The sequence below is a fragment of the Muscardinus avellanarius genome (genome assembly GCF_963383645.1).
Source record: "Muscardinus avellanarius genome assembly, chromosome: 5".
Classification (NCBI taxonomy): domain Eukaryota; kingdom Metazoa; phylum Chordata; class Mammalia; order Rodentia; family Gliridae; genus Muscardinus; species Muscardinus avellanarius.
The window spans coordinates 502,586-517,744 of record NC_137790.1 but is presented as its reverse complement, the minus strand read 5'-3'; the positions used below and the strand labels follow the sequence as shown (position 1 = coordinate 517,744).

General features: G+C 43.1%; 1 protein-coding gene across 1 annotated transcript in view; it reads right to left on the bottom strand.

The window, feature by feature from the left end:
• MCM3AP (minichromosome maintenance complex component 3 associated protein) overlaps nt 1-15,159 on the bottom strand; it is a gene marked incomplete at both ends in the record, with an annotated part of 61,285 nt that overhangs the window by 10,558 nt on the left and 35,568 nt on the right. The window contains 4 exons of the mRNA XM_080695421.1: nt 1,758-1,855; nt 2,067-2,325; nt 12,691-12,844; nt 14,987-15,121. Of these exons, the coding sequence (XP_080551547.1) occupies nt 1,758-1,855; nt 2,067-2,325; nt 12,691-12,844; nt 14,987-15,121 (646 nt within the window). The remainder of the gene's footprint in view (nt 1-1,757; nt 1,856-2,066; nt 2,326-12,690; nt 12,845-14,986; nt 15,122-15,159) is intronic.

The following is a 15,159-nucleotide window of genomic DNA, read 5'->3' as shown; positions in this document are numbered from 1 at the left end:
GGGATTACAGGCGTGCGCTACCACACCCGGCTTCAGAAGCAGTTTTCTGAAGAGGCTTGGCGTCTTCCCATGACTGCCTGAGTACCAGGCAGAGAATCAGGCTCTCAACCACTGTAGGAAAGAGCACACAAGCTTACTCCATAGTTGAGTTTGGCTTTCTAGGACCCTAGAGATACAACCAGCAGTCCCTACCCCCACCCCGAAGGGCCCAGGGCTTCAGGAAACCATCCCTGCCACATCCTCTTCATCACACAGAAATGGAAGCCATATCTTCTTGTCCTTAGAAATAATAGCTTCATTATTTGCCAAGATGCCTTTACACCTACAGGTATCTTTCTTCCTGTAATCACTTTTATTTTAATCCCTGGCACCTCTTTCCCAATATAATTGTCAATTCACACAGAGATTTTTTTTTTTTTTTTTTGCGGGCAGGTCAGGGGCATTTGACCTTCAAGCTACACCCCCTGCCCTAATTTTTATTCTTTATTTTGAAACCGGGTCTCACTGAGTTGCAGAGGGCCTCACTAAGTAGCTGAGGCTGTCCACGAACCACGATCCTCCGGTCTCAGCCTCCCGAATGCTGGGATTACAAGCATGCGCCACCATGCCCGGCTCAGAGATTTTCTTTGTAAGAAAATCTCAGATAACATTATCTCTTCACATATTTCAAACATAACCACCCTAGAAAAATAATTTTTATGTCTGACATTCTGAAGAAAATATTTGGTCATCTTTTTTTTTTTTTTTTTTTTAGTGGTACTGGGGTTCCTGGAAGCCCTTCTACCTCCAGGTTACACTCCCAGACCTATTTTTACATTTTTATTTGGAAACAGGGTCTCCTAAGCCAGCACGCACGGCTGGCTTCGAACCTGCGCGATCCTCCTGTCTCTGCCTCCCGAGTGCGGGGATTACAAGCGTGCGCCACCACTCCCAGCTTATTTGGTCATCTTAAGAACAAACTTAAGAGCTATTTGGTAGGCTGAGGCAGGAAGATCACAAGTTAGAGACCAGCTTCAGCAATTAAGTGAGACCATGTCTCAAAATAAAAATATAGCTGGGTATGGAGGTGCACACTTGTAATCCCAGCATTTGGGAGGCTGAGACAGCAGGATCACAGTTTGAGGACAGCCTCAGCTACTTAGTGAGTCCCTCTGCATCTCACAGAGACTCTGTTTCAAAATAAAGAATAAAAAATAGGGCTTGGGGTGTTGCTTGGAGGTGGAATGCCCCTGGGCTCCATCCCCAATACCAGAAAAAAAAAAAAATTATATATATCACTACGGGATAAATCCCTAGTTTGGGGGGGAGGAGGAACGGCAACTAAAAATTTACATGAACCATTAAACTTCAGGCAGATAACAGGACTATGGGCAAATCTTATCTTTTATTTTTATTTCTGCTTACATCTTTAGAAAGTTATCTATATAAAAGTACCCAGGCATGGTGGCACACACTTGTAATCCCCATGCTTGGGAGGCTGAGACAGGAGGATCGCACAGGCTCAAAGCCAGCCTCAGGTACTTAGTGAGGCTCTCAGCAACTTACTGAGACCCTTTTTCCAAATAAAAGAGAAAATAGGTCTGGGAGTATAGCTCGGAGGTAGAAAGCCTCTGGGTTCCACCTCCAGTACCATAAATAAATAATTAAATAAATACAAACATAAACATATAAGCATTAATACACACAAAATTCAAGATAGGCCAGAAAGGGAAAAACCAAAATATCTTGATGGACCTTTAAAAATGATGAAACCTTACCCTTACGGTGCCTCGTAAATCATCAATTGAATCTGGGATCTCGATAACTGTGTAATCTGAAATCAGCTTAGCCGAAACCAAGTCCTGTAGCATCAGACCTTTAAGATAAACAGATGAAGTCCTGTGTGTCTCTTCACTTGCTCGTATACCTCACAGTGCTGATCCCGCCCTACCCCAGCAGATAGCAAACAGTCCACAACAGGGATCCAGTCTTAATCCGATATCACTTCCTCAGGCCCAGGGCTCCACCCATCTATTAAACAATGCCAGTTCATAAATGAGGGAAAAAAATGTGTTTTCTTCACAAACCATCCTCTACTTCTTTCTGGACAGCATCCCCTCCGAAGCTGGGTACGAGGACCACCAGTGGAAGTACAGGCTGGAAGGGCTTGGCCTGCAGGAGCTGCTTCAGCTGCAGCAAGGCTGACAGCCAGTACACATCCTCTTCCGCCACATCCTCACTCTTCACTTTGGGGGAAAGCAGCAGCAAGAATCCACTGGCTCCCAAGAGGTCCTTCTGCATCTCCACAGCATCAAGGGCGCTGTCACTGAGGGTACCACAGGCCACCTGTAACAACAGCCAGCATCAGGATGGGTGCTCCAGGGGACGAGCTAGAAGTGAATGGTCTTCCCCAGGGCAAATGCAGCCAAGATGTCCCAAGCACCAAAAGGACACTGTGCTCAGGACAAGATTCTCAGGACACAGCTAGGCCAGCCCTCCCTCCATAAAACCTGAACAGTGTGAAGAAGAGCTCCATCAATAGATGGATGACCTAGCCTCCAGATAGAACTCTGTAGTAAGAACCTTAAACAATTATAAAAAACAACCTTTGCCGGGCGTGGTGGCGCACGCTTGTAATCCCAGCATTCGGGAGGCTGAGACCTGAGGATGGCAGTTCGCGGACAGCCTCAGCTACTTAGTGAGGCCCTCTGCAACTCAGTGAGACCTGGTTTCAAAATAAAGAATTTTTTAAAAAGTAGGGCAGGGGGTGTATCTTGGAGGTCAAATGCCCCTGGGTTCCATCCCCAAACCCGCAAAAATAAATAAATAAATAAAATAAAAATAAAAAACAACCTTAAAAATTATATATATAAAAATTAAGTCCAAATGACAGAAAACAAGGCAAGCCAGTGCAGACAAGGGATTCTGAAACACTTCTAGACAGCAACAATGAGATGAGACCAATCACTGGGTTAGGGAAGCAGAGGAAGCCATTCAGAAAGCCACAGGGGCAATGGCCACCCCTGACCCTACTCTGAGAGGACTAGCAGCTTCTCCTGAGAGGAGTGGACAAGTCCTTTCCCAAGAAACTGAATGGCCCACAGAATAGATAGCCAGACAGAGACATCTGAGACTCCCCAAAAAAAGGTAGCCCTGCCATTCCATTACCATCCACCCTACCTCAAACATAGAACTTCTAGCCAACTTTTATGGGCCTCACTCAAGTAAGTTAGATGGCCTCAACCGAGGTGTCAGAAGAGAGCCTCCAGCATAAAAGAGAACCAGAGGAAACAGATGGGGTGCATAGAATACAGAGAAATTTAGATCTGAGAACCCCTAACTTCCTCAGACAGATAAGATCAACCACTGAAAAACAGTATGATAAGGAAATCTTCCAGAACACAGTATAAAGAAGCCAAGCATGGTGATGCACACCTGTAATCCCAGTAGCTGGGAAGCTGTAACAATTGCAAGTTCAAGGCTAGCCTCAGCAACTTAGTGAGACCCTGTTTCAAAACAAAGAATAAGATAGGGCTGGTGATGTAGCTTTCAGGTAAAATGTCCCAAGTTCAATCTCTAGTATAAAAGAAAGAAAAGAAAACAAAATACAAAGGGGAGCTGGGTGTGGTGGCACATGCTTGTAATCCCAGTACTTGGAAGGCTGAGACAGAAGGATGGCAGGTTCTTGGCCAGCCTCAGCAATTTCTAAGGCCCTCCACAACTTAGTGAGACCCTGTTTCAAAATAAAGAATAAATTAGGTCTGGGGGTATAGCTCAGAGGTAGAATTCCTCTAGGTTCCAGCCTGTGTCACACACACACACACACACACACACACACACACACACACACACACACACACACGGAAAGGATAGGAGGCTCACAGGATCAATAGATGACATCCACATCTGTCTAATAGGAACTCAAGAGTAAACCAAAAAGAGAGAAAGCAGGAGTCAGACTCCAAACTGTCCCAGAAGTAAAACAAAAGTCTCAGCCTGAAAGGACCTGCAGAGCCCAGCACAGTGAGTGAGGGAAGTATGGCAGCAGTGGTATCCAAGTGATTTATAGAACCCTTCCAACAGAGAGAAACCCCTTATCAAGAGGAACACTGGCTAGGCCCAGCTACTGGGGATGCTGGGACAGAAAGATCACAAATTCAAGGCCAGCTTCAGCAATTTAGCAAGACCTTGTCTCAATAGTGTGTGTGTGTGTGTGTGTGTGTGTGTGTGTGTGTGTGTGTGTTTGTGTGTGTTGCTGGAGATTGAACCCAGAGGCACTTTACCTTTGAACTATACCCCCAGCTCAATTTTATTTATTTGGAAACAGAGTCTCCCTAGGTTGATGAGAGTCTCACTAGTTGCTAAGGCTGTCCTTTAACCTGCAATCCTCCTGTCTCAACCTCCCAAGTACTAGGATTCTAAGCATGCACCGTAACACCTGACCTGTGTTTTAATGTGCCCCTCAGTTAATTCCCAGTACTACAAAAAGGAACAAAGAAAAAAAAAGATATTTTGATATCCTTTGGATATTAGGATTACAATGGATATTAGGTTACAATGGAATATTCTTTTCTTTTCTTTCTTTCTTTTTTTTTTGATGTGTGTGATACTAGAGATTGAACCCAACAGCATTCTACCTGAGCTACACCCCAGGTCTCACTCAAGTATGGTAAGACAACTGGAGAAAAATAATTTTCTACCTATAGTTCTATGAACCTAGCTAACATAAGAAAGAAATGTGAGGATAAAATAAGTGCATTTTCACAAAGGACTTCAAAAATTCCCCTCCTATGTATCCTTCCTTTGTAGGCAATTAGAAGACACACCATCAATCAATGGCTAATACTGCTTTGGCTGCTAGTGACAACACAGAGAAAGCTCTTGGTATCTACCAGGTACTGTTCTAAGAACTCTGTGTACAAATTTATTTCATCTCAAGGGCTTGAGGAGCATCATACCACAAAGTAGATTCATGGCTTTGGGCAATTCATTTCCATTTCTGAATAAAACAGAGAAAATAAGAGTACTGCTACCAATGTAGCAAGTTCTGGGGCTTGCCACACACCCTGGTATGTGACCATGTGACCGTGCCAGGCCACTGAGCAAGCAGGAGCACAAGGACAAGTACTCACAGGAGCTCTGTGAGCACACACCCCATGTCTAACCCTAACCCCATGGAATAGCTATCTGCCTGGAAGGCCACATCTTCTCAGAGCAGGGGCTCCAGGAAAGAGAAAACATGGATGGAACAGGTGGAAAATTCCTGAGATACATACAGTCCACCTGGTAAAAAACTAAAGAGGTACAGAGAAAATGACATTAAAGTGAGAAAAGAAAACTGTTTTTTGCAAAAACAGAAAATATGACCACAGAAAGAACACTATTTGTTCTAAGACAAGTTGTAATCAGAAAACCATAAACATGGGGCCCTGCTCACTGAAATAGTAAAACAGAAGGTGTGCTACCCTGGAGAGGTGAGGACGGCTGAGGGGACCCTAGCATGTGAGGCCTCCTCACCTAGTGTGCTGTGGAACACAAAAGCAGCCCCCACATCCCATTGCACAGTGCCCACACCTTGTATGCGTCCTCTGCCCTCAGTGTTAGCTGGGCCAAGTGACTCACTTCCAACAGAATCACACAAAAGCAACAGGAGGTTACATTTATGAATACGTCATGAAGACACCTGGACTTCCACCTTGGCTGCCCTTCTTGTTCACTCACTGCCATTTTATAAACTGTCTCGTGGAGAGGCCATGTAACAGGGAACTGAGGAAGCCCCTGGCCACAGACTGCAAGGAACTGAATCCTGACAACCACCATAAGAGTAACCTTGAAAGCAGTTCTTGGCTCAGTCAAGTTTTCAGATGAGACCATAAACCTAGCTAACTTGATTTCCATCCTGTGAGAAATTCTGAGCCAGAAGACACAGCTACTAAGCCACATCTGGATACCTGACACACAGAGATGAGAAATACTTATTAAGTTGCTGTGTGTGTGTGTGTGTGTGTGTGTGTGTGTGTACATGCACATGCACACAGTGGTTGTAGTGGAGGGATGCTGGGGATTGAACGCAAGAGCAATCTATCTCCAAACTCCTCCCCCAGTCCTTTTTATTTTCATTTTTCTTGTTCTGAGGTAGGGTCTTAAACCAAGCCTGGTGGTGCACATTTGTAATCCCAGTACTTGGAAGACTGTGACAGGAGGATCCAGGTTCACAGCCAATCTCAACTACTTAGCGAGGCTCTCTGCAACATTTCAAAATAAAGAATAAAAAATGAGCTGAGCATGGTGGCACACGCTTGTAATCCCCGCGCTTGGGAGGCGGGATCCAGGAGGATCGCGCAGGTTCAAAGCCAGCCTCGCTGGCTTAAGAGACCCTGTTTCCAGATAAAAATATAAAAAATAGGTCTGGGAGTGTAGCCTGGAGGTAGAAGGGTTTCCAGGAATCCCAGTACCACCAAAAAAAAAAAAGAATGAAAAATGGGGCTGGGGGTATACCTTGGAAGTAGAATTCCTCTGGGTTCAACCCCCAGCTTTGGTAAAAAAGCAAGCAAGCAAGCAAGCAACACCGGAATGCCGGGCATGGTGGCGTACACTTGTAATCCCCGCACTTGGGAGGCGGAGACAGGAGGATCGCACAAGTTCAAAGCCAGCTGTGCTGGCTTAAGAGACCCTGTTTCCAAATAAAAATGTCTAAAAATAGGTACTGGGAGTGTAGCCTGGAGGTAGAAGGGTTTCCAGGAACCCCAGTACCACCAAAAAAATAAAAAATAAATAAAGTAAGTAAGTTAAGTAAGTAAGTAGGGTGTCTTGCGAGGTTGCCAAGAGTTTCACTAAGTTGCTGAGGCTGTCCTAAACCTGCAATCCTCCTGTTTCAGCCTCCCAAGTACTGGGATTACAAGTATGCACAACCTTACTCAGCTTATAGTAATTTGTTTGCACAGCAGACAATTTATACATCTATTTTAATGGGAAGTCATCTGGAAATAAATATAAAGTAGATAAACTGATAAATGGCATTGAGAGTATGATTTAGAAACACATCAGAAATCAAGCATTGAGGAAAGGGACAAGGAGAGGAGGCAAAAACTGCTGTTTCTTATAAACCATGTGAAATTAGCTAGGTGCAGTGGTATCCGCCTATAGTCTGAGCTATTCAAGAGGTTAAGGAAGGAGGATCACAAGTTTAAAGGCAACTTGGGCAACTCAGTGAAACCATAACTCAAAAAGTAGCCAGGCATGTGGCACAAGCTTGTAATCCTAGCACTGGGGAGGCTGAGACAAGAGGATCACAGGTTCGAGGCCAACTAGTAAATCCCTCCACAACTGTTTGAAAATAAAAAATATAAAAGGGCTGAGGATGTAGCTCGGAGGCAGAATATCCATGGGTTCAATCCTCAGTACTGAAAAATAAAAAACAATTAAAAAGGCTCAGTGAGCTGGGTGTGGTGGTACAGGCTTGTAATCTCAGCATTTGGGAGGCTGAGATAAGAGGACTGCAGTTCAAAAGGCAGCCTCAGCTACTTAGTGAGGGCCTCTACAACTCAGTGAGACTCTGTTTCAAAATAAAGAATAAAAACAGGGCTGGGGTGTAGCTCAGAGATAGAATGTCCCTGGGTTCCATCACTAGTACTGCAAAATAATAATAATAACAATAGCAATAATAATAATAATAATGGCTTAGGGACAAAGTATTTGCCTAGCATACACAGTGCCCTTGATGTGATTCTCAATACCACAAAAATAAATAATGTGGAGCTATTTGACTGCTTACCCAGATAAAAGTGTGACTTTCATTCAAAAATAAAAACAACCAGTCACAGTGGCTCACACCTATAATCACTGTATTTGGCAGGAAGACACAGGAAGGACTAGGGATGTAACTCAGAGGTAGGACACACCCGAATTCCCCAGTACCAAAAAATAAAAATCAAGGTGAGAGGAACAACCAACTAATTTCCAGTAGGTAAGCCTTTGAAATTACAAGAAAATAGAGTGCACCAAGAAGTCACTGTGACCAATGAGTATTGAGAACATGGAAGGCCCTTTATCTTTCCTTTCATTAAAATAGAAAAATGAAAGAAACAATCCCATAACCAGCCAGGCATGGTGGCACATGCTTGTAATCCCAGTTTGGGGGAGGCTGAGAAAGGAGGATCACAGGTTCAAGACCAGCTTCAGCAATTCTGCAAGACCGTTTCAACATAAAAATAAAATCAGTCAGGGAATATAGCTCAGAGGTACAATGCCTCTGGGTTCAATCTCCACTAAAACACACACCAACAACAACGACAACTAAGATTTAAAAAGTTGTGAGGACAGGGAACACAGACAGATGTCCAGAGAGTGAACTGTGAAGGAGCCTGTTAGGAAAAGGAGAGGCCTGGGCCCTGCGGGCCATCAAGCCGGCCCCAAGGGGAGAGCCTGCATTCAGGCCCTCGGCCCGCGGCGCGTCCTCAGGAGACGGGGCTGCCCTGACCAAGACTGCCACGGCAGGAAGGAAAGCAAGTACCACGTGCAGGCTCACAGAGCTGGCCAGAGGCGCAGTGACACCAGGTCTGCTCACTACTGAAGTCTATGCTTTCTGCCCAGCACTTACTTTTTTCCAAGTTAGTAAAAAAGGATACATCTGTCTTCATTTCTAAACATGTATGCTGAAATCTAAAATTTACTTATGCAGAGCTGAATCCAATGAGTAAAAAGAAGTTCTCATTAAACAAAGTTTTCCAGAGAACCAACTGGGTTTAGTATAGCACGCTTGTAATGTGGGAGGCTGAGACAGGAGGATCTGGGTTTGTGGCCAGCCTCAGCTTCTTGGACCCTCTGCAACGAAATGAGACCCTGTCTCAAAATAAAGTACAAAAAACAGGACTTGGGATATAGCTCTGAGGTACACTGCCCCTGGATTCAATCCCCAGTACCACAAAACACAAATACCCACAAAGAACAAAAATTAAAGTTTGCAATAAAAAACTAAGCCCAACTTGAATATAAAACAAAAACAAAGCAAAACGACAAGTACTAAACCTATTCACCAGCTAGAGTCCAGTTTAGTAAAAACTGCAGTATTAAATGCTCATCTTTTATTTTTTTTACTTCTTTTTTTATGGTACTGGGGTTCCTGGAAGCCCTTCTACCTCGGGGCTACACTCCCAGACCTATTTTATATTTTTATTTGGAAACAGGGTCTCTTAAGCCAGCGAGGCTGGCTTCGAACCTGCGCGATCCTCCTGTTTCTGCCTCCCAAGCGCGGGGATTACAAGGGTGCGCCACCACACCCAGCATGCTCTTCATCTTTTAGCAGGAAGCTATTTTTTATTTATTCAGGTAGTAGGGATTGAACCCAAGGGAATTCTCCCTTTGGGTTACTATTTCAGCCTATTTTTTCTTTTTGTTTCATTTTTTTCCTTTTTTAATTTTTTAATTTAATTTTATTTATATGGGAACATATTGAAAATGGTATACATTTAGACTGTGCTTGGTGCCCTGTTCCCTACCCCGTAGCCCTTCCCCCCTCACAATGAGTGTCCAGGGTAATAGCGCCTCCATTAATAAACCTCAGCCTTCCTCCTCTCCTCTCCTTCCATTCTAGCTTTGCTGAGGCTTCCCCTCCATTATCTGAAGTCCCTCTGGTATCCCCACTCCTCCCTAGTCTGGGCATATTAGAGAAAACATATGTCCCTTCTCTTTCTGTGTTTGTTGATCTCACTTTCCATAATGTTCTCCAAATCTTTCCATCTTCTTCCAAACGGCATAATTTTGTTCTTCTGAGTAGAATTCCACTGTGCTATTTCCCATAATTTTACAATCCATTCATCTGTTGATGGAGACCTAGGGTGGTTCCATACTTTGGCTGTTATGAATTGTACTGCTATGAACATGGGTATGCCTTATTTGCAGATGACATTATTCTTTATCTAGAAGACCCAAAGAACTCACCAAAAGACTTCTGGAGCTAAGTAACCAATTCAGCAAAGTTACAGGATACAAAATCAACCTAAAGAAATCAGTCGCTTTTCTTTATGCCAAAAATGAATCCACAATGAAAGAAATAAAGAAAACAATTCCATTCACTATAACCTCAAAACCAATAAAATACCTAGGAATAAACCTAACCAAAGATGTAAAAGACCTCTACAGAGAAAACTACAAAACATTAAAGAAAGAAATTGAAGACCTTGGAAGATGGAAAGATCTCCTGTGCTCCTGGATCTGCAGAATAAATATCAAAATGGCCACTCTGCCAAAAGTGATCTATAGATTCAATGCAATTCCCATAAAATACCAACAACACTTTTCATAGACCTAGAAAAGTCAGTCATGAATTTTGTTTTTTTTTTTTTTTTTTTGCGGGTCTGGGGATGGAAGCCAGGGGCATTCTACCTCCGAGCTATACCCCTTGCCCTATTTTTTATTCTTTATTTTGAAACCAGGTCTCACCGAATTGCAAAGGGGCCTCACTTAGTAGCTGAGGCTGTCCGCAAACCATGATCCTCCGGTCTCAGCCTCCTGAATGCTGGGATTACAAGCGTGCACCACCACGCCCGGCTTACAGTCATGAATTTCTATGGAGAAAGAAAAGACCCCAGAATAGCCAAGGCAATTCTCAGCAACAAGAACCATACAGGAGGCATCACAATCCCGGACTTCAAATTATACTATACATCAATAGTAGTAAAAACAGCATGGTATTGTACAACAACAGACATACTGACCAGTGGAACAGAATTGAAGATGCAGAAACAAACCCACACACCTAGAGTCAATCTTTGACAAAGGGGCCAAATTCATATGCTGGAGAAAAGACAGCCTTTTCAACAAATGGTGCTGGGAGAACTGGCTATCCATTTGTAGAAAGATGGAACTAAATACTTACCTCTCATCATGCACAGTAATCAACTTGAGATGGATCAAAAACTTAAAAATTAGACCAGAAGCCAGGTGTGGTGGCGCACACTTGTAATCGCAGCATTTGGGAAGCTGAGACTGGAGGATCGCAGTTCGCGGACAGCCTCAGCTATGTAGTGAGGCCCTCCGCAACTCAACTCAGTGAGACCCTGTTTCAAAATAAAGATTAAAAAATAAGGCAGGGGGTGTAGCTCGGAGGTCAAATGCCCCTGGGTTCCATCCCCAGACCCACACACACACAAAAAAAATTAGACCAGAGACTGTGAAGTTATTAGAGGAGGGCATAGGCTCAACACTACAACATATTGGCACAGGCATTAACTTTCTCAACAAAATCCAGAAAATTAAAGCAAGAATTAACAAGTGGGATGGCATCAAACTAAAAAGTTTATTCTCATCAAAGGAAACCACCAAGAATCTAAAGAGAAAGCCTACAGAATGGGAGATCTTTACCAGCCACCACTCAGAGAGAGGACTAATACCCAGAATATACAAAGAGCTCAAAAGTCTACACTAGCAAAACAAATAACCTAATCAAGAAATGGGCACTTGAACTGAATTGACACTTCACAAAAGAAGAGATACAATAGCCAAAAGATACATGAAAATATGTTTAAAATCATTAGCCCTCAGGGAGATGAAAATCAAAACTACGCTGAGATTCCATCTAACACCAATCAGAGTGGCAAGCATAAATAAGTCAAATAACAACAAATACTGGCGAGGATGTGGGGAAAGAGTAACTCTTTTTGTTGGTGGGAGTGCAAACTAGTTCAGCCACTATGGAGATCAGTGTGGAGATTCCTTAGAAAACTGGGAATAGATCCACCATATGATCCGGCTATACCACTCCTGGGTATTTGGCCAAAGGGGTTGAAATCAGAGAACTACATAAGCATACTCCTTTTTTATTTTTGAAATGGTCTTACTAGGTTGCTGAGGCTGGCCTCAAACCTGTGATACTCTCATCTCAGTCTCCCAAGCACTACAAGTACAGGCATACACAGTTAGCTATGCTGATATTTCAATAAGATGTCAGCAGCTGGAAAACCATATGAAATATAATGAACATTGCATTTTTGTGAAATGCTGTCTCTCTCACCCTTCTGGAATTGATTACCAGCAGCCCGTGGAGGAATTCAGAGCTTATGAATTATATGCAAATATCCTATGTTCACCTTTGCATTTTTCAGGATGGTTCTTGGTTTGTACAAAGTTCCCAGAGAGGTCTGTGATAGCCAAGGCTTGCTGCTGCTATAGTTTATATCAGGAATGGCCCCAAAGGCCAACATTGTATTAAAGAGTTGGTCTCCAGCCTGGTAGTATTGAGAGGTAGTAGAATCTATAAGAGGCAGGGCCTAGCAGGAGGTCTTCAAGTCATTGGGGGCAAGCCCTTGAAGGAGATAAAACCCCAGCCCCTTCCTTCTTCCCTCGTAAGCCTACACAAGGTGACCAGCTTCCTCCACCCATATGCTCCCATGATGATGAACTGGCTCTCCAAAAGTCAAAGCAACAAGCCAAACCACCAGGGACTAAATTTCTAAAACTGTGAGGCTAAATAAACCTTTTCTCTTAATAAGTTTACAATCTCAGGTTATCTGTTGACGAACACATTGCTCTATTGGAATCCAGCCTGGAGCATCACATCAATGTAATCAAGACAGAAGGAAAGACAAACATAACACCTACTTCTGAGTCTCCCCAAATCATTCAAAACCACTTTAGAGAACATAATTCTAATGTCTGAGAGGAAGTGAAAATACAAAATCATGGAGATAAATACATGACGTGATTGTCACTCACCTTTATACAAACATTGACAGAAACTGTCTGATCCCCTTTGCTGCTGAGTGCACTAAAAACTGTGAGTGTCTGAATCTCTCCAGCATCACTGCACATGTCATTCACCAAACCACCATCTCCCGAGAACTTGACCTTTAGCCAATTTGCTAGAATTCTGGAGATAAAAGGAAACAACACTTAAGAAGAATATAACTCTAAATGTGAACTACAAAGATTTTCAGGAAAAAAATAAGAGAAATGTCATGTAAAGCTAGGGCCACAGACATCAAATTTTATGGCATGAGGCTGACTTGGACAAAAACAGGCTGCCATTTTAAAATGGAACTGGGAACTCTACAAGTTGTATTTGCTTGGTAGAAAGGGACAGTCATGGAACTGGTTAATCCTAATGTGACAAGATTCTGAAGGAAGCCGAGCGTGGTAGCACACACTTGTAATCCCAGCATTTGGAAGGGTAAGGCCAGAGGATTGCGCAGGTTCGAAGCCAGCCTCGGCTACTTAGTGAGGCCCTTTGCAACTCAGTGAGACCCTGTTTCAAAATAAAGAATTAAAAAATAGGGATGAGGGTGTAGCTTGGAGGTAGAATGCCCCTGGGTTCTACTCCCAATATTGCAAAAAAAAAAAAAAAAAAGTTTCTGAAGCAATAAATTCTAAATGATAGAAAATATCGCTGGAGTTTGAAATACATATTTTACAGAATCAAAATTTTCATGCTTAAAACCATAAGAATTAGCCGGGCATGGTGACACACGCTTGTAATCCCAGCATTTGGGAGACTGAGACTGGAGGATTGCGGTTTGTGGACAGCCTCAGCTACTTAGTAAGGCCCTCTGCAACTCAGTGAGACCCGGTTTCAAAATATAGAATAAAACATTGGACAGGGGGTGTAGCTCGGAGGTAGAACGCCCCTGGGTTCCATCCTCAGACCTGCAAAAAAAAAAAACCACCAACAACAAGAATTCTCAAACAGCCGGCTGTGGTGGTGAGAGCTAGAAGGGTAAAGAAGAGAAACTGCTAATGAACAGAGTTTCTCTTTAAAGGTGAAAAAAATGTTACCTAGAATGAGATTAATGGTAATGGTTGAAAGCCGCCAATTAACTAAAAATCACTTAAATAATATTAAACTAGGTTAAGTTTGTGGTATGCAAATTATATTTCCATTAAACTATTAAAAAAGAAAAATAACTTGTTCTATAGTTGCTATAAAAGTATGATTTCCAGCTGGGGATGGTGGTGCACACTTGTAATCCTATCATTCAGGAGGCTGAGACAGGACAATCTGCGGACAGCCTCAGCTACTTAGTGAGGCCCTCTGCAAATCGGTGAGATCCTGTTTCAAAATAAAGAATAAAAGAACAGGGCTGAGGGTGTAGCTCAGAGGTAGAATGCCCCTAGGTTCTATCCCCAGTGCCACATACACAAAAAAAGTATGATTTCTGGAAGCTATTTGGTTATAGGAAATAATGCCATATCAATTTTTAAACTTGTCTTTTTAAAATGTCAAAAGTTTGCTGGCTTAGTAGTACATGCCTGTAATCCTAGTACTTGGGAGGTTGAGACAGGAAAACTGTAAGGTTTAAGGATAGCCTCAGCAACCTATTAAGACCCACAATAACTTAGACCCTGTTTCAAAATAAAAAATGGGGTATAGATTAGAGGTAGAAACCCCTAGGTTCACAAAAAGGAGAGAAAGAAGAGGCCAGAAGAGAAAAAGAAGAAGGGCTGGGGGTATAGCTTGGAGGTAGAATGCCCCTAGGTTCAATCCCCAGTACTGAAAAAAAATTTTTTTAATTAAAATTTCTAAATGCCAAATAACTATAATTTTCTCCAATAGTCTAAAAAGAGTGTGCTCTAATTAATATATACATATTTTTTTTTTCAGTACTGGGGATCAAACCCAAGGGCATTCTACGTCTGGGCTCTACTCCCAGCCCTATTTTTTATTCTTTATCTTGAAACAGGGTTCACTAAGTTGCAAAGGGCCTACATAGCTGAGGCTGGCCACAAACCTACAAACCCCCTCTCTCAGCCTCTCAAGTAGTGGGATCACAAGCGTGCGCTACCACGCCTGGCTTCAATATATCTTAACATAGCTTTAAATAACATTCAATTCTTAAATGTTTTTAGACTAGGACCACTGCTGGACATATGGAATGAAAATTAAAATAATCAAATCTAAAGTGTCAACTTTCAAACATGAAGAAAACACCCTGTGAGGCCCTGGCTCTGCTTGGCATGGTTCTCAGGAAGCACCGCTCCATCTTAGCACTCACACCTTGAGGAGGCCCTCCCAGACCTGCCAGAACTCCCTGAGGACTGCTCTTCTCCATCAGGCAGCACCAGCACCAGCTTCCAAAACACACTCTCCCTCCTTGCAGGAAGGTGCTCAGCCACGAGGCTTGGCAGGTCCAGAGGCGCCCACGCAGCACTGCTGGAAGGGAGAAACACCATGGTTGAGCCCAGTACATG